Source organism: Schistocerca piceifrons, chromosome 1 (assembly GCF_021461385.2).
Source record: "Schistocerca piceifrons isolate TAMUIC-IGC-003096 chromosome 1, iqSchPice1.1, whole genome shotgun sequence".
In the NCBI taxonomy this organism is placed as follows: Eukaryota; Metazoa; Arthropoda; class Insecta; order Orthoptera; family Acrididae; genus Schistocerca; species Schistocerca piceifrons.
Genome location: NC_060138.1, coordinates 498,490,480 through 498,510,688, shown reverse-complemented (window position 1 = coordinate 498,510,688; position 20,209 = coordinate 498,490,480). Strand labels below are relative to the sequence as shown.

At 38.8% G+C, this 20,209-nt stretch overlaps 1 protein-coding gene across 2 annotated transcripts in view; it reads right to left on the bottom strand.

The window, feature by feature from the left end:
• Positions 1–20,209, bottom strand: part of LOC124796237 (MOG interacting and ectopic P-granules protein 1) — a 102,579-nt gene that overhangs the window by 43,622 nt on the left and 38,748 nt on the right. Inside the window, exon 5 of one of the 2 annotated variants that reach the window (XM_047260328.1) lies at positions 18,678–18,710. The exons of the other annotated variant lie outside the window; for it this stretch is intronic. Within the exon in view, the coding sequence (XP_047116284.1) occupies positions 18,678–18,710 (33 nt within the window). The remainder of the gene's footprint in view (positions 1–18,677; positions 18,711–20,209) is intronic. 2 annotated transcript variants of the gene reach the window in all.

Here is a 20,209-nt window from a genome sequence, read left to right as displayed (position 1 = left end):
CAAAATAATTTCATTTAAAAAAAGTGGATAAAGTGTCACTAGAAGCCTTCCTAAGAGACAATCTCCATTCCTTCTGAACTGACTATGCAAATGCCCCCATGGTACACAAAACAGGTCCGAACACTGTTGCAGAGGCAATGGAAAAAGCATGCGAAGTTCAGAAGAACACGAAATCCCGAAGACTGGCTAAAATTTACAGACACGCGAAATTTGGCACGGACTTCAATGTGAGATGCCTTTAATAGGTTCCACAACGAAACATTGTCTCTAAATTTGGTAGAAAAACCGAAGAAATTCTGGTCGTATGTAAAGTACACAAGCGGCAAGACGCTGTCAATACCTTCGCTGCGCAGTGCCGATGGTACTGTTACTGACGACTGTGCCGCTAAAGTGGAGTTATCGAACGCAGTTTTCCGAAATTCCTTCACCAGGGAAGACAAATGGAATATTCCAGAATTAGAAACACGAACAGCTGCTAGCCTGACTCTCTTAGAAGTAGATACCTTAGGGGCTGCGAAGCAACTCAAATCGCTTGATATGGGCAAGTCTTCAGGTCCAGATCGTATACCGAATAGGTTCCTTTCAGATTACACTGATACAATAGCTCCCTACTTAGCAATCATATACAACCGCTCATTCACCGATAGATCTGTACCTACAGATTGGAAAATTGCACAGGTTGCACCAGTGTTTAAGAAGGGTAGTAGGAGTAATCCATCGAACTACAGACCTATATCATTGACGTCGGTTTGCAGTAGGGTTTTGGAGCATATACTGTATTCAAACATTATGAATCACTTCAAAGGGAACAATTTATTGATACGTAATCAGCATGGTTTCAGAAAACATCACACAGCTAGCTCTTTATTTGCACAAAGTAATGGCCGCTATCGACAGGGGATCTCAAGTTGATTCCGTATTTCTAGATTTCCGGAAGGCTTTTGACACCGTTGCTCACAAGCGACTTCTAATCAAGCTGCGGGCCTATGGGGTATCTACTCAGTTGTGCGACTGGATTTGTGATTTCCTGTCATGAAGGTCGCAGTTCGTAGTCATAGACGGCAAATCATCGAGTAAAACTGAAGTGATATCAGGTGTTCCCCAGGGAAGTGTCCTGGGACCTCTGCTGTTCCTGATCTACATAAATGACCTGGGTGACAATCTGAGCAGTTCTCTTAGGATGTTCGCAGATGATGCTGTAATTTACCGTCTAGTAAGATCATCCGAAGACCAGTATCAGTTGCAAAGCGATTTAGAAAAGATTGCTGTATGGTGTGGCAGGTGGCAGTTGACGCTAAATAACGAAAAGTGTGAGGTGATCCACATGAGTTCCAAAAGAAATCCGTTGGAATTCGGTTACTCGATAAATAGTACAATTCTCAAGGCTGTCAATTCAACTAAGTACCTAGGTGTTAAAATTACGAACAACTTCAGTTGGAAAGACCACACAGATAATATTGTGGGGAAGGCGGGCCAAAGGTTGCTTTTCATTGGCAGGACACTTAGAAGATGCGACAAGTCTACTAAAGAGACAGCTTACACTACACTCGTTCGTCCTCTGTTAGAATATTGCTGCGCGGTGTGGGATCCTTACCAGGTGGGATTGACGGAGGACATCAAAAGGGTGCAAAAAAGGGCAGCTCGTTTTGTATTATCACGTAATAAGGGAGAGAGTGTGGCAGATATGATACGCGAGTTGGGATGGAAGTCATTAAAGCAAAGACGTTTTTCATCGCAGCAAGATCTATTTATGAAATTTCAGTCACCAACTTTCTCTTTCGAATGGGAAAATATTTTGTTGAGCCCAACCTACATAGGTAGGAATGATAATCAAAATAAAATAAGAGAAATCAGAGCTCGAACAGAAAGGTTTAGGTGTTCGTTTTTCCCGCACGCTGTTCTGGAGAGGAATGGTAGAGAGATAGTATGATTGTGGTTTGATGAACCCTCTTCCAAGCACTTAAATGTGAATTACAGAGTAATCATGTAGGTTACAGTCAAGCGTGCACCCTATGCAACAGAACTGCAACACCCGGAATAGAAAATTGGGTGCGGTAGTAGAATGGAGGCAAACAGAATCTAAAAGTGATTAATGAGGACGAGAGGGATGAAGGATTAGTCAACAAAATAGGGTTGGGAATCCACGAGACCTAGCACATAATGCGAGACGCCCCATTCTCGACCATCCAGGCCACGCTCTAGAGGTAGATTAAAACCTTTTAACTGAGAATAAAAAACTTTCACGGAGAAAACTGAGAACCAGTTCATCCAACCGTGAATCATCGGCCAATATTAGAGGCAATGAGTGTGGAAGACCGTACTTGGCACAGAGAGCCAAAAGGAGGGGGCACTCCACCAAGAAATAAGCTAATGTCTGTAATGCTCCATAACCACAATGTGGGGGTGGCCTGTTACACACGAAAAACTATTGGTTAACCTGGTATTATCTATATGGGGACAACATAAGACTGTTGATTCCTGCTGGGAGAATTGGAAGGGGAGCACAATAACCCACCAGATGTTGTTCAATTTCCGAGCAAGCAGAGATCATGTGTGCATCCACAAATCCACAATAGTGTCAACAAAGCAAACGGGGTGTAAGTAAGTGCTCCACTGATCAAACTGTCTGCCACTTCATTCCTTGGGATACCCACATAACTTTGGAGGCAGAGAAAGACAACTGACAGAGAGAGGTGGCGCAGCAGTTAGCACACTGGACTCTCATTTAGGAGGACGACGGTTCAATTCTGTGTCCAGCCATCCTGAGTTAAGTTTTCCGTGATTTCCTTAAATTGCTTCAGGCAAATGCAGGGATGGTTCCTTTACAAGGGCACGGCCGACTTCCTTCCCCATCCTTCCCTAATTTGACGAGACCGATGACCTCGCTGTTTGGTCTCTTCCATCAAATCAACCCAACCAAAGACAACTGAGCAGACAACATGACAAAGATCAGTGAGATCACAAATAGCTGTAACCAAAGCGTTGGCAAGCATAGCATCAGTCAATAGCCTGGAGACTGCTCACTGAGTTGGTACGTATTAATTTAATAAAATGGAGGGTTCTGCTTGTGGGTGTCAACTGTGGCATACACACACACTACATGTTCCTGGCAGCAAATGACATTCCATACCGGCAGATGTGAAAGCATATCTCATCCGACAGCGCCCATGCAGGACAGATATCAGGAAGATGACACCCATCATAAGTAAAGAGAATGGGACACTTGGGATGATCAGGGAATTTTTTAATGGTGATTGCATATGAGTCCAAGAGCTGCTACCACTGAAGATGAGGTATCCCTTTCACCAAGAAAGTTTTCTGTGGGGCCTGTCCGGAAGGCAGCACTGGCTAGACACATGCCACAATGGTGGACTGGATCTACCAGTTGTGAAGCTGGAGGAGCCATTATGCCATAAACCTGGCAACCATAGCCCAGTAAAGATGAAGCCAGGTCCCAGTAAATACGGATAAGGGTAGCACGATCCTCACCACACGACATGGAGGCAAGGAAGCAGAGAATGTTAAGCTTCTGCACGCAGTTAGTCTTCAGGTGACAAATACTGGACAGCCAGGTCAGCTTTCTATCAAAAACGAGGCAAAAGAAATGGGACCATACATTAACATCCTCCAGGAGCAAGATGCCTAAGTAGAGTCCCAGGTCAGGATGGACTGTGGTACAATGGCAAAAATCCATGACCCGATTTCTGAGGAGAGAATTATAAACTATGGGAAAGAGCCCATGCTGGCACCCTGGAGGTTGTGTTCATGAGAGGATACCTACTGGAAGCTGTACCAAATGCAAAAATCATTGACATACAAGGCACGGGTGACCAGCAGCCCAACACAGTTCACAAACCCATTAAAGGCAACAAGGAAAGAGTGACACTTAAGACAGAGCCTTTTGGGATGCCATTCTCTTGGACCTGCAGGGAGCTGACTACACTGTCAACTCTAGCCTGAAACAACCAGTGGGATAAAAACTGATGAATAAAAATTGATAGAGGTCTTGGAAGCCCCAGTCATGGAAGGTGAGCAAAATGTGATGACGCACGGTGATGTCATATGCCTTACACAGGACAAGGAGGACTGCAACAAGTTGCTGGCATTTAGAAAAAGCCTGTCGGATTACTGCTTCGAATCTAAACAGATGGCTGGTAGTGGATCGTCCTTCCCAAAAACCACACTGATAGGCAGACGAAAAGTACTGAGATTCAACAACCCAACTTAATCTGCAGACAACTATCCTTTCTGGTAGCTTACAGAGTGCACTGGTCAGGATAATCACCAAATAATTATTGAGAGACATTAAGTTCCTGCCTAGCTTAAGAACTAGGACAACTATGCTACCTCGCTTTAGTGAAGTGTTTTATCATCTGATTGTGAATTGAATCTGAGCCTCTGGCTGGGTCGTGGGATGAGATAAGAGCCTGCAAGAATGGATGAATCGGTACGAAGACCATCCTGTACAAGAAGACTTGTAACAGCTGTTGAACATTGGCAGCCCAGTAAGACCAAGGAGCTAGGCCCACTTCTGAGATGAAGAGATGCATTCCCAGAGAGGATACATAGGGCTACCAGCAGTCTTTCTTACTGTGCTTGATTAAATAGCCTTAGTGTGTAGTCACTAAAAAGTGATAAGGTTTGTCTGCAAAGGATGTTGTTTGGATCACTGTAGGGCTCGTCAGCGATCTTGACTTGCTATTGCAGTGTCTTTGGTCTATCATTGCACTGGTTAATGATGTTGTTGCTGCTGCTGCTGCTGCTGCTTGTGTGTGTGTGTGAGTGTGTGTGTGTGTGTGTGTGTGTGTGTGTGTGTGTGTGAGGGGGGGGGGGGGGGAGTTACCTCCTATAGAAAGGGGAACAGCAATACAACATCGTGAATGATTGCTTCCAAGAGACCTTACACACCTCCATCACTACAATCCGATAGAGGGGCAGCGAATGTAATAGAAGACGTGTGTAAAGGCTAGTTGGCTCTGTAAATGTCAAGCGTGGGGGTCACTCTGTCTGGTGGTTGCAAGAAAACAACAGGATTGCCAGAAAGTGTTCACTGTCACATAGATCACTGTGCAGTGACCACTGCAGTGAAGCAACAAAATTAAGGGAAGAGATCATTAGATCGATAGCTGAAAAGGTGACATGGGCAGCACTGAAGTGGGTACAAGAAACTTCACTGAGAACACATAGAGAAAAAGTTGTTGGATTAATGTGGTCAACTCAACATATCAAAGTGGCCTACCTGGAGGTAGGTAAATGTTACAATTGTTAATTGCTGAACTCATTTGCACCAGAACCGCTATTGTCTCCAATGAGGTCTGAAGGAGCTTCCATTCACTAATGTCATTTGTACAAACCAAAGTACAGACCCCTCCAGATGACCCCTCGAGACCAGTGCAATTCCAAAAGAACACACAATAACTAGAGAGAATTGGAGGATTGTCATCACTGAAGTGCATTTCTTGGCGAACAATGCAAACTTAAGAAGAAGAAGAAGAAGAAGAAGAAGAAGAAGAAGAAGAAGAAGAAAAGTGTTGCAGTCCGGCAGGTAACAGCAGTAACCATTACAATTTCACTGAATAATTGGTGGCCAGATTAGGTGGGAAGGGGCCAGGAGAGGCGGTCACACTGCAGGATCACTGCTCACCAGTGGAGATGAATCATATCCACAAACATGGGCACCAGAGGAGCATTGTACCAATTCTTCTTCTTTTCCTCGGTGCCCTTTGGTGGGCAAGATTCATTCAAGGTGCTGTCTGCATTGCGTGTGGGGACAAATGAAGAGCGGGCAGCAATGGAACGCACAGGCCATAGCTCCTTCAGCTATTGCTTGGCATTGGGCCTCCAATCTGCGGGTTATTGGGAAGATCGATCCCAAGTGGGAGCACTGTCACAGGTACATGTCACAAAACAACGTTTCTCCAGCCAGGTGCAGAAAGTGGTTCCCGAAGAACGTAGGAACCACGGGAGAGCACGGTAGTGAGACGGTTTGGGGGAGTGACAGTCATGATGTTAGGGTAATTGATGGTCATATCTGCAGTATGTTGTGCTTGTATTTCTTCTGTGCCTCAGTATACACAGTACATACAGGGCAAGAAAACATATCCTTGACTTTTCCCCCATATAAAAATAAATTTTTCCCAGGTGAAAATACACTTCCATATTAAGTGACAGTATACTTTTCCTTGGAGCTGTAAAACTTATCAATCCTTTTAAAGGTAAAGATTTTATACACAGGTGTAGAAATTCTTGGCATTTCATGATCCAAAACCCTGCAAAAAACAATGTGTTTTGAAAATATCCTTGATCCACAGAAACATGTACTTTTCATATTTTCATACTATGAAAGTATAAAGACAAATTCCACCTAGCACAACATGGTAGCTTCCAAAGCAGTGAAATCTTGATTGCTATGCACTTTTGTCAACCAACACAGCTAACGTGATGATGTCAGTAAAAAGCAACATCACTCTCAAGCAGCGCAAACAAACAAACAGGAACAGTTAATTGTTGAAATTAATATATACAGAGCCCTGAGGGGAGGGGTGGGGTTGGGAAGTATCGCCATTTTTTCTCCAGCACGATGTACACGCGGACAAGGAAAAAAACTTCCTGTACTTTTCCCGATTAAAAACACATTTTTTCCTGGGTGAAAATACACTTTTTCCATGTTAAGTGACGGTATACTTTCCCTCAGAACTCTAAAAGTTATCGATTCTTTGAATGGCTATCGTTTTATATACCGGCGTAGAATTTCTCAGCGCTTTAGAAAACGAAACTCAGGGAAAAAACAGTTTTGGAAAGATCTTTGATGTGCAGCAACATTTTCGCTGCATATTTTCATATTACGAAAGTATAAATGTGAATTCCACCAAACACCGCCATGTTACTTTCAGAAGCATTGAAATCGAGATTACGATGCGCTTTTGTAAGCCAGTCACAGCTTGTGACGTTATCTCACCAGCCAATGACAGTGGATATTCACAGTAAAGGACAAGTGAAATGGTCAGCCAACAGCAACATCACTGTTAAGTAGCGCGAACACACAAATAGGACGAGTTAATAGTTTAAATTAATATAAATAGTGTTGCTACAAGAAAAGCAAAGCATTCACATATAACATTGATCTCCAAGATTTGTGAGGATGTAGAACCACTGGCTCACCCTCCAATAATATTGTCGCAGAAGAAGCTGAGTAGCACTGTGGTGTAGTGGTTATGATACTAAACTGAGGCATGGAGGGTGTCGTGAGTTCAAAACTCACCTGGACTGTACAATTTTAATTTCTCCATTCGGTTTGAGTACATTCTAGAAGTATCCACAAATGTCAAGAATCATTGTACAGGAATGCTCTGTAGTTTTATATATACTGTATGTGTTCTGGCCAGAGGCAGTTTGCTCGACGCTCTTCTATGTACAAGTGCTGAATAAACCTTCATTAAGTGAAGTCAGTGTTCGTCATTCATCTAATTACACCTTCTATGTGACAATATCGCTACCCTACCGCAGCGAGAACAACTGTGTCTACCAGATCAGTTCTCTGTAGTACACACACTATGCTACACGCATTGTGTATACGCTGTGAGAATTAAAAGTATTCATAGTAATTGACGGAAGTGATTATTTATCGTTGTAATTACCACGCCCGCTCTCCACTACCCACAGATTAGTAAAATGCAAGAGAAGCAAAGCTTTCACATATAATGTTGACCTTTTTTGTGTGTGATACAATTTAAGATACATCACACAAATGCACCAGTAAAATTTTTAATAGCAACAAAAATGTCCGATCTTCTGGGCTTGAATTCTTCTAAATGGCTTGCCCTCAAAGACTTGATTTTTAAATGAGAGTCAAACGCTCTGCGATTTACGAAATTCATCATACATTCTCGCACATAGTTCATCTTGCGTAAAAGAAATTTACTTTGAAAGTAAAGCCTAGTTTACAGGACAACACTAGATTGCAGGCAACTGTGCTACTGGCCACTGCACATGCGCGCCACGTTTGCCCAACTTGTTGGTGCAGCTAAACACTTATGGTGTGTTCAAACTTTGGCGACACTAGTTGCACGAGCTTTGAGTTTGCGTGTGTTCATAGTGTGTGGACAAACTGATATATGAAGTGGGGAACGGAGAATAACGTTCGCTTTTCGAATACCTATGCTTTGTATAGGTGTTGTGGGATTTCAGTGATGTCGATTACAAAAATAGGCAACATATTGATGCACCTGAGATCATAATGTGTGGTCACAGAACATAGATGGTTTGACAATATCTGTGCTGCAGGCCAAAATTTATTGAATTAAGAGCACATATACAACTGAATTCAGAAAAATGCAAGCAAGTACAATTCTGGCAGTAGAAATTCTCTCGTCTACAAGATTAAAATCCAATCGTTTGAGTTGGCCGACTCTTTTAAGGAATATTTTTGACATGAGGGAAGGGCACAAAAATCAAAAAGCTGCATTCTTTATTCCATATTCATCTATTTAATACATTGCAGCAAAGCTCCCCATTCACATATGTTTGAATTTTGAAATGGTGCCACTGTACAGATCTATCTTCAAGACAGTAGTTTGCAAACCATTCTCTTCTTCATGCGGCCTGCTTCGAATAATTACTGCCGTTAATGTTAATAATTATTAGTATTAAAGATGATAATTATTGGTGTTAATGAGCGAGCATCATCACCAACTAAAACTGCATATTCTTAGCATGCCGAGTGTTCTAGATAGTAACGCACATAATGTGCTATGAAATTTCAGAGCTTCATGCATCGCAGTATCTTTCGCGTATCGCATAATTAACTCTATTTAGAAGAAATGTGAACAGTTCAATTAACTCTATTTAGAAGAAATGTGAACAGTTCTGGTGACATTCTAATACAATTAACGGAACTTCTTGGGTCTTCCATTATAAATTATTTCAGCAAGATTGCTGAGCAACTGAGCTGACATATTTTCTTCATCCAGTCATGAATCAAAATGTTTCTTTTTTTCCCTGATGCAGCGATTCCGCGCAACAAACTTTAACTCCATCACAACTCATGCAACATGCAGCTGCCAAAACTTTCATTTCAGACACGACTCGGAAACCCACCAAACAATGAAACTGAAGTGTATGCTGGCTTCGCCACGTCTACAGTGATATATGAAACAATTTGCATGCAACTCATTCAACACAATGAGTTGCGCAACCCAAAGTCATCGTGTAAACTAGGCTTAACGCTTTTCAAACCACCATTCGCAATATTTTCCCGAGACCTGTTAGAAATAGGTCCATTCCAGCAGTTGCCAGAGAGCGCCAGTTAACATGCATCACTGGGCTTGCGCAGCTACAATGATGTAGGAAGCCCGTATGTTTGAATGTGTAAAACATTACAAGATCTTACGATATTTTCATAAATACTCCAAGAGCATCGGAATTTCCTAAACCATACTAAAATGCATAATTCAGCTTACAGTGCACATTCGCATGTCCAGATTCCCAATGAAGTAGGCCTCGATCTGATATCAAGCATTTCAGTGTGGTTTTCAGGATGTAAATTTTCTTGGGAGTATCAGTACTGCATTATCTCATGTTTGGTTCTTTATTGTGGCATAATGCCATAAGCGCTAGAAGATAAAAAGTGTACTTGAAATGCAATGAACAGTGGAAACAAGCTAAAAGCACGGAATTAAACACTTTGTTTCAAATAAATTGACTGCCTTGACAGAAAAGATCAAAGTCAACTTTCCTTAGCAAACAGACAAAAATAACTTCATTGTTTTGCAAAGTGATTAATGCTTGACTGTCAGAAATGTGGAAATAAAATAAGATCTGAAGCTAATAATTAATCCGTAATTACGTGAATGTAGTTTAATTCAATTGGTAGGTCCCGGCCACAGAAATCTGTTTTGTTTTCATTTGAAGTCAGAGCAGTAAACAAAGAGGAAACAGCAAAATCACTAAATGTAACCAAGGGTCATGTGGAGACTACCCACTTCCCCACTATAACCCAGACTGCTCTGCGCATCTGCCCCAGATCTACAATAATTCCGAATTACCACCCCCCCCCCCCAAAGCAAGTGTTAGAGATAAGACACCAAAAATTTAAAAAATCGACTTTTCAAAAAATGTTCATTTTGTAGCACACATCTTTTTGAACGGTCCAATACATAAAACACATATGTTCAAGGAAATGTAAGACGTGTCATTTGGTCTTAAGTGTGCCAAAGTGCAGTGCCACACCTCTTCACACAACATTCTTCTATCGCACATCACTGTATTACGCTCTGTGGCATTCAAACATGTATATTTTGTAATGGATGCCATCAAATTATATTCATGACAGTGTAAATTAAAATGTCCTGTGGTGCCTCTCCTGCTCCCAGTCAGCCGGTTTGCCCTCACAATTAATACTGGATGGGATTATTTGTAACCGTGAGAATAAGAACTCTTCAGAAAATTTGCACTCTTTATTGCCTATTAGCTAATAATGTGCTGTTTTGTGTGACATAAAATCAAATATTGGATACATAAAGACCAGAGACAAGATAACAGTACACATTTCTTCAATCCTTAGGTCCTAGCATTTTTTTCTCTCTAATATTGCTAGAGTTTTACATGACATGCTTTCCTTTCTGCAAAAGGATCTATTACCTCAAAGTTCTTCAAACATTTTGCTACATGAAAAATCAGAATGTCGTTGTCTAATACTGAAAAAGCTGTTAATACAAATAGTATCCAAGACTGGTGATATTTCTCGATCTGATTACGTCTTTTTGTCACTGTCTGCTACATGAAGTGAAATAGGTCTGTCTAATATTGCAGCAGTAACACACAGCAAATAAACGAGACTGTTTTGGCACAAATTGTCATTTTTATAGCACAACAGAATATAATTCACTAAGTACCAATATCAAATGCCTATTAGGCCTACTAAAAGCAAAAAGCTTTATGTTAGGAAGTAGTTTCACATTTAATTCATATGCTCAAGCTTCTCAAGCATGAGATCGGAAAGTAGTAGTACGAAATTTTTGTATAAATGTGGGGTCGTCATATTCTTCCATAATTTGTGTGATTTCACCGATTCTTCTCCTACCTCGGTCTAACTAACAATCTTGTCATCACTAATTCTGTAACTATTCCTGCCAGTGTCAAGACTCATTCTCCGGTAAACTTCACGACCCCTGCCACAATCACTGGTTTAGTTCTCCTGCATTTATTCTCCTGTTCGGCGTTATTACGTGTTCGTACAACGCGTTTTCTGCACTAATCCGAGAATTGAACTTAAGCGGCTGCTAGCTGGGGCCTGTACAACTGACTCTTACTAGCGTAGCAATCAGGCCAAAACTTTTCTGTCAGAATTTTATTTTCTTGGACACACAGTGAAGATAATACACAATGTTTCTTATCTGTTATTCCTGTTTGTCATTTATTTCAACTCTGGTAGTCTGAATCTATGGAATTCGATAGTAATTATAAAAAAGCTGATCATTCGCAAACCCAGTCAACCACATAACCAATAGCTATTGGCATTCACCCATTTGGCTTTATTCCACTCAGCTCGTATAGCCCTGTCCCCTTTTGTCTGCAGGAAAGTATATTTCTAGATGAGAACAGGATTCCTCTGGCAGACACATCACGTACACTACGCAAGCATTCAAAAATCAACTTAGAATATGTTCAAAAATGTTAAAAAATCAACAAGGACGCGTTTCAAAATCATATGAATAATCGATAGACCAACGAACACTGGATGCTAGGCACTTAGTGAAACAACGTTTTTTTCCTTTCTCCTGAAGAATAGGAATTTTTTCTGAGTGGAAATGTCTCAAAAGTGTTAAGTTCTGAACGAGAGTCAAACACACTCACTCGCAACATGATTTATCTTGAGTAAAAGGAGATTTATGTTGAAAGTGACGCCTCTCAAACAGTCATTCAAAATATTTTTCCCTTGATCTATTAGAAATAGGTTTGTTTGAGCAATCACCAGGAAACAGGCGTTACTGCGCTTGTGCAACTATGATGACATAGGAAGCCCATATTTGGCGTTTGCTCTACTCATACGCCTTTCATCGCACTTCTGTTTGGAATTTCGTGCACACTGGAGGACCATGTGAACATGCGCAGCACAGCTGCATGTTGTTTTGAGGGGATGTATGGAGTTCTGTACTTGGACAACTTTTTTATAATATAATATCCAGATAAGGAATGTGAAATAAGAAAGCAGTCCTTGGCGTAATAGTCATTTCAAAGCTAGACTCTACAACTCAAAGTACCCTAAAAGTTTTGATATGGGGTGACTTTATGAGTTTTTTTCTTTTAAATTTGCACTCTGCAATACTGTTCATAGCAGCAAAAAGCTAGTAAGAAGAAATACAGATTTCTCACAATTAAAAAAAAATAAAAATTAGTTATCTTTATATATCAGAACTAAGGACAACCGATTTTTCTATTCCTTCCTGGAATAAACCCATGCGGGTAGTTATGATGATGAAACACAAGTGTACTACCAGTCTATAATTTACTAAATATTGGCATTCTGTAAATTTAAGATGTAAACAACACAAATTAAGAAACATCATTATGCCTAGAACAGGTAACACATAAATGATGACACATTGTGTTTCATGGAATGCAGCTTTTTAAAATTTTGTTAAAGCTGTCAATATACTTGAAACCAAAAATTTTGTTCAATACTACTGACCAAATCTGCCTGTTTAGTCATCTTCAAGTGAACATTTACGTCTGTTCATACATATATAGCATTAAGATATCTTACAGTATGTTATAAAAGGAACGGGATATCAGACAATACACCAGGAGCATTGGAATCTTGTAAGCCATACTAAAATGTATAATTGGGCTTAACGTACACATTCCTATATTCGGATTCAAACTGAAGTAGGCCCCTACCTGGTATTAAGCTTTTCAGTGTGGTTTTTGTGTTGTCAGTTTTCTTGGAGTTCTAGTATCTTATCTCATACTTGGTTCTTTATTATGGCGTAATGCCGTATGTATCAGAAGATGAAAACATACACTTGAAATTCAGCGAACAGTTGAAACTAGCCAACAGTGTGGAATGACACTGTTCCAAATAAACTGACTGCCCATGCAGTAAAGCTTAATAAAAGCCAAATTTCTTTAGCAAACTGACGAGAATAACATGACTTTTCTGCAAGACTATGAATGCTTGATTGCCAATGACATGGAAATTTTAAAAAATCTTAAAACTTAAACTAGTGACATATTTTAGTCTTTCATGATTATATGAATGTACTTTAATTCACTTGATAGCTCCCGTCACAGAAACCTGTATTGTTTTCATTTGATATGAGAGCTGTAGACGAAGAGAAAACAGCAAAAAATCATGAGAATACACGTCACGTCAAAATAGACCCTCTCTACTACAATGTTTGACTGCTCTGCAGATGCACGAATCTGGCACGTTGGATATTCCAGTGAAATTGTTCTGGATGGCATCTGGCTGCTTGCTGCAACTACTCAAACAGCTAACAGCTACACTTCAAGTAACCAAGAGCAGGAGAAGGTGTTACTCATACAGACTTCAGCTCTGTGCATGTGCACAAGTCCACTGACAAGTGCTCAAACGAACTTAATGTAAACAGTTGTGATGTCACACTTTTTGAAAGCAGTTTGTTGCTGTGAAGTATTGAATAGTTTTCATCCTAAGGCCTTTGACACATTTTACTGTCTGCAGACACTTTCGTGTGTGTGTGTGTGTGTGTGTGTGTGTGTGTGTGTGTGTGTGTGTGGACCCAATGACAGAATTCTGTCTTATAAACATCACCACGAAGTTAAATGTACATCAGTATGAAGATATGTGGCAGTATAAAGAAATGTAATTCTGCAGGACATGATACAGAGAGGAATTAGCAGTTAAAATGTAACTCGGCAGTCAGGTCTCATCTTAACCAACACCTCAGAAAAAGGAACCTGTTCCAAAAGAAGCACCGAAAGTGAGCGACAATTATAATTGTTTTTAAATCATTTAGGCTTTGCTTGCTATTATTTTCCAAACTAACCACTGTTTTGGAAATCACCACATAAAAAAAAACACAACACCAGTGCAGCATACATCAATTCATAATGTGTCACTGCAAATTGAAGTTGGTGCATATAAAAATTCTTTTAATGAAATAATATGCCAAAACTTCCAGTCTGCTTCACAGTTTTCTTGCAAGATGTGCCACATCGGTGACAGTTTGACTGCAGTTTTGTATATTAGCTAAATGAGAGGCTACCATAGCTCTTGTTTATTGTTATTGCTTTTTTTATATTCAGACTAATATTGTAGTTTTAACCAAAACCAACACTTCTTTCAATAATGCAACTATGAACAACACTACACACAGAATAGTCTCTGTTAGTTTGGCACTGTTAGGAGATAAAGCACTAACACTGGGAACTGTTCACACTTTTAACAACTTCTACCAATTCAGAACTAAGGAGCTGAAAGCGGAGGAGGAGGAGGAGGAGGAGGATCAGGGAAAGATGGAGAAGGAAATCAGCCATGCCCTTTCAAAGGAACCATCCCCGCATTTGCCTGAAGCAATTTAGAGAAAATGATAGAAAACCTAAATCAGGAGGGCCGGACATAGGTTTGAATCATCATCCTCTCGAATAAAAGTCCAGTGTGCTAACCAAAGCACCACCTTGCTAAGTGTGAAAGCTAAAGAAAATATATTGTGTAATGTTTGTAAGCACTACTTGAAAGCTTATGCTTTTCCTGTATCATATCTCAATTTAATGTTTTTTCATTACATCTAAATGGTGGAAACACTATAACACAAAAGCTGGTGGAAATCATCATTCTGCACATAGAGTGTTTGACAAAATGATTAAAAAATATAAAACAGTGAGTTAATATATTTATGAACTCCAGGAACATAAAAGCAGGGTTATGCTGTACTTATGTAGATATACTGACATGTCAACAATGTGTCATTCAAATGATTGAATGTGACAGGTCATGTGACAATAAAGCTTCTATTCTATTTAACTGTTTATCTATGTTATTGCCTACACTGAATATATGACATTATTTCTACAATACTAATGAACCAATGCCATTATAACTTTTCTTCATAAAAAAAAAGCAAAGGTCAGACTAAATGTTGTACCCTCTTTGGTACCAGGAAAGAAGGTATGTTGCCACTGTGATTTCATGGTTAAAGCCATTCACTTGTTGCACGTGTTTAAGCGATCTAGTGAAGAAATTAGGTATTTCTTTTTCTACAAACAACCAAATTTTCACACATTTGCAATTTGTATTAATTTGCATGTTTAAAAAAATACTGGCTTGCTGGATTTCATGTGAATTACAACATTACTCTGTAATTTGCAACTGCCGCACTGTGGCAAAACAGTGTCTTACATTCCAACGAGAAACGTATACATTTCTCAAACCTCAGCAATGATAATAGTTCTCTAATTAAAATTGTGTAATGAGCCAATTCAGTTGCAATTTAAACAGCATTCTGTGATAAATTACTTATGAACTGCTACAAAGGAATACTTATCAGACGTTTTTCAGCTCTCTGGGTAAGTGCTTGCCTTTGAAACAAACACGTCAACCTCCAGACTTTTTTTTTCATATTTCCACTAAATAATGTGTTATGAAATAACTTTCTGGGGGTAACTCACCGCTTAGAAAGAAAATACTGTTTGCACAAATGTGAGCCTTTACATATGTCTGCTTGTGTCTGTATATGTGCCGATGGATATATGTGTGTGTGTGTGTGTGTGTGTGTGTGTGTGTGTGTGTGTGTTTTTCCGCTCCTGGGATTGCAATGACTCCTTACCCTCTCCCTTAAAACCCACATCCTTTCATCTTTCCCTCTCCTTCCCTCTTTCCTGATGAAGCAACCGTGGGTTGCGAAAACTTGAAATTTGTGTGTGTGTTTGTGTGTGTTTTTTTATTGTCTCCTATCAACATACCAACACTTACGTTGGGTAGGTTACATCATCTTTGTTTTTAGATATTTTCCCACGTGGAATGTTATATATAAAAATCGTCATGAATAATCCATCACAATTTGAGAAGAACAGCTACGTCCATACCTACAACACTAGAGGAAAAAGTGATCTTTATTACCCGTTATTAAAGCTGTTGTTGCCTCAGAAAGGAGCTCAATACATAGCAAAACAATTTTTGACCACTTGCCCAATAATATGTCTGACAGGCAGCAAAGTTTTAAATCTAACCTAAAATTAATTCTCCTGAACAACTCTTATTCCATGAACAAATGAGTGTGACTAAAAAATAATGGGTTCATTATGGATAGCACTACGCATGTATACATAGCCTGTAAACTGAATTGTACCTGATCATTTTGATCGAAGACTCTTTCAAATGATCTAAGAAACTTTTAACTAGTGCTTAAATGCTCTTTGAAATCTGGAAACAATAAGCATCAAATTTCAGATCTTTAACTATTCTGTTCTCATATCACAAAGACAAGCCCTTCTCTCTATTTCCATTACTAAAATTTCCACATCTATTTTCTCTCTATTTCTCCAATAACAAACAATATTCAAAACACATAAAATAAGGGCGATGTAAACACTCATCTAGAGCAAACCGAAATGTGGAACACAAGACACACATAACAGCAAATAGTATTCACATCAGCTTTTGAGCTCTTGCTTTTTTTTCCTAGCGACATTCATGCGAACACCCACACTATCACTCCCACACCTGCATGTGAATGTGTACACTTTTAATGGAAAAAGAGCAAGAGCTCAAAAGCTAGAGAGAATACTTTTTGCTGTTAATGTTTCTATGCTCCACACATCAGCCCACTACAGGTGAGCGACTGTCTTTCCCTTATTTTACATATTGTTCCACTCGTGAATTTCCAATATTTGAAACAAGACAGAGACACAAACATGAAGAACCAAAATTTGAAAGCAACTACAGACTGACTTCCCAAACAACAAAACCTCTCTAGCACTTATCGGCAAGAACTAAAAGGAATTAATTTCTCACATAATTCGGCAGCTTGGTTACAAAATAATCATGCAAACTACCAATAAGTATCACTCAAGCGTGTATAATCAATACCAAGTATAAATAATAGGGGATACAGCAAATATACAAAGAAGAGCAACAAGAATTGTCACAGGCTTGCCTGATTTACAGGAAAGCTCACAAAAATGTAGGAATACCTGAACCGATATAAACTTCAAGACAGACATTAACTACTTCACAGAGGTCTACTTACAAAGTTTAATGAAACAATATCAAATGAGGAATCTGGAAACATATGCAGCCTCTTAGGCGTTTCTACCTTGGTGACCCCAAGAACAAGATTACACGAATTACAGTGTGTACAGAGGCATTTAAGCAGTCATTCTTCCCAGGCTCCATATGCGAATGGAACAAGAAGAAACCCTAATACGTGGTACAAGGGGAAGTACAATCTGCCACGCACATCACAGTAGTTTGCAGAGTATATATGCAAATGTAGAATGACATTATCTGAACAAAGATGCTTCATACATTAATACTTGTAGCAATTCCCAAGTTACAAGAAAATTCCTGTAACTTCCAGCATGTTTTAGGTCCAAAAAATTAAATCTAGTGCTTTTACACAACATGCGGAAACAATGTTGTACAACTGTTCACATGCATGAAAGAAACACTTCCCAACCTTTACATTTATCACAGATTCTCACAACGTCACTATCGCGACAAGCCGTACCTCCGCCAATGGTTTGCATTAAAATTTTGTTCCTAAGCATATCGTAATAAGATTTGATTCTTCACAAATACAAACAATACTGAACACTGAACAATTTACTTACAATGAGATATACTGAAATTTTTGTTTTTGCACTCTATCAACATGTGAGAAACTGATTAAAATACTGCAGCACCAATTTCATATTTTACAGCACAGTTCAATCAACTAAAACAACAAAATGAGCACTAGACTTCTTATCAATCGAAAATATTCACAAGCCTATTCTTTATTCACTAATACTTTAAACTTATTACTTAAAACAACAAACACAGCATACAATTCAATCTCACTGATGTAAACATCTAATATATTTCAAGTAGTCAGGGATTAATAATTGTCTAATGCAGTGGTGGACAGCACCAAGATAACAATCAAGATCATTAGCATTGTTTTTGTTGTTCATGTGATCTTGCACTGTCTATTTGACTCTTCTGCTTCTCACAGTTTTCCACTGCACATGAACACTCAGCAGGTCATGTAAGTAGAAATTTTTTTCAAGTTAACGTAACACTTTTTTCAAAATGAAAGACAGCCTCAAATTGTGTGCAAACAATTTTTAAAATCAGAGCTACTATCAACTGTAACAAAACTGGTTATACATATAGTAAATCACAGGATCCTACCATTCAGTTTCAATTTTTAAACCGGACATGATTTTTTTTTTTTTTTTTTTTTTGGAAGTGCTTCTTTTAAAGTCTGTAATTTCCAAGCTATTTTGTCCACCATGCAAAGTTCCCATGCTTATGCAAAACTAATAGAATGTTGTTACAAAAAGGAAAAAGGACTGTATATAACTTATACACCATCAATATTGAAAATAAATACCACATAACTACAAGTGGAAAGATACAGAAAGGGTCAGGATAGGGAGATTTTGGAAAGACAGACCGAGCCAACTTGTTGCAAGTAAACATTAAAATGACTCACCATTGGTGAGCTGGCAAGTAGGTACTTTGAACCCTGAAATTACATGGCATGTATAAGGAGTTGCTTCAATGGAAACAAGTAGAAAATCTTAAGACTGTAAGCAAATTTCACATAATTATTTCTGTTTTTCCTTTACACCTTACATATGGCATTAAACAGTACTACTGTATACTAAGCACATGCCTAGCATTACACTTTTATAAAATGAAACCATTTTCCACACTCAACTTTGCTTCAATGTTAATGAATATACATATCTGTCCATTAACAAAACAAATATTGGACACTTAAAATCCTGCACTGTTGTTACAGAACTATGACACTTCCATACAATATTTGTGATACAACACGACAGTGTGAAATACAATTTTCCTTGTTCAGTGTCCCATAAAATACATTTCAAAATACTGTAAAAAAGTCAGCACTTTGAGAATTTTTTTTCAGAATATTGAACAACCTTCAGACTTTCTATGTATAAGGGCTGAAAGGGAATTCTGACTTCCCTTTTTTCTTGGAGAAAGTACAAATGCACTGTAAAACTCTTCATGCATAACTTGCCCCAAAAACACAAAAGTTCCACATTGAAACACAACAGTAGTTGGCAACAATCACTTGAAATCTAAAGTGCAATGGTCATTTGTCAAAAGCTGACTTGTATGATATAATAAAGGTCTCTTGATTAACCAATCAAAGAGACTCCAAAGATTCTAGTGCTTTTTCCACCTATTTTTCACTGGAGACAAAAAGCAATTGCGCTGTTTTATCACTTCCACCAATTACACGTATTTCAACACAGCTTTCCTGGCAAATGACAACATTTTCCTCATTCACAGTGTCCCCAATGTGGTTTCTCTCTAGACAAACTCCTTGGAAATACTGGCTCTATAATTGGTGTCCACATATAATTTTTCAATAGCAAAGTGAAAATGTACAATGCAACGGATATTAAATTTTAGAAGTGTTTCTGGATGATATACGTATATGATACAGCATCAATTTGTAATGGATGTGTCAGACAAGATTTTTGGATATTTGATTAAGTACGAGAGCTGATGCAGATGATGAGATGGTGACACTATTAAAGAGGAAAACATCTATTTTCATTGATTATTTGGCAATAAAGTTTCTTCAGCTCCAGTCTCAGCCTTTTTTGAATGATCCTCATTTATTGGTCAAGACGCACACAAGAAGCTTAAGTGCCAGAAGTGACATGAGAGAAAATGTACAATAATAGAAGCAAAAAACTTCCATCAGTACGGATCCTCAATTAGCTGTTTGTGCTATAACTACAAACATGTGGTTATAAACTGCAACTAATTTCCTTATGAATTATTGTCCTAGTTAGTAAATATATTTGAAATGTCAATTTCCTGGTCTAATTGGGCTCAGCACTTCAGTAAGTTACATGTTAAATTTATAAATTTTCTTATATATGGATCCAATACTGCACTTGTATCTGCATTGAGTTACAAATTCTTGAAATACCCACAGATCATTTCACAATCTTGACAAGATGTTGCAATTTGCCACTT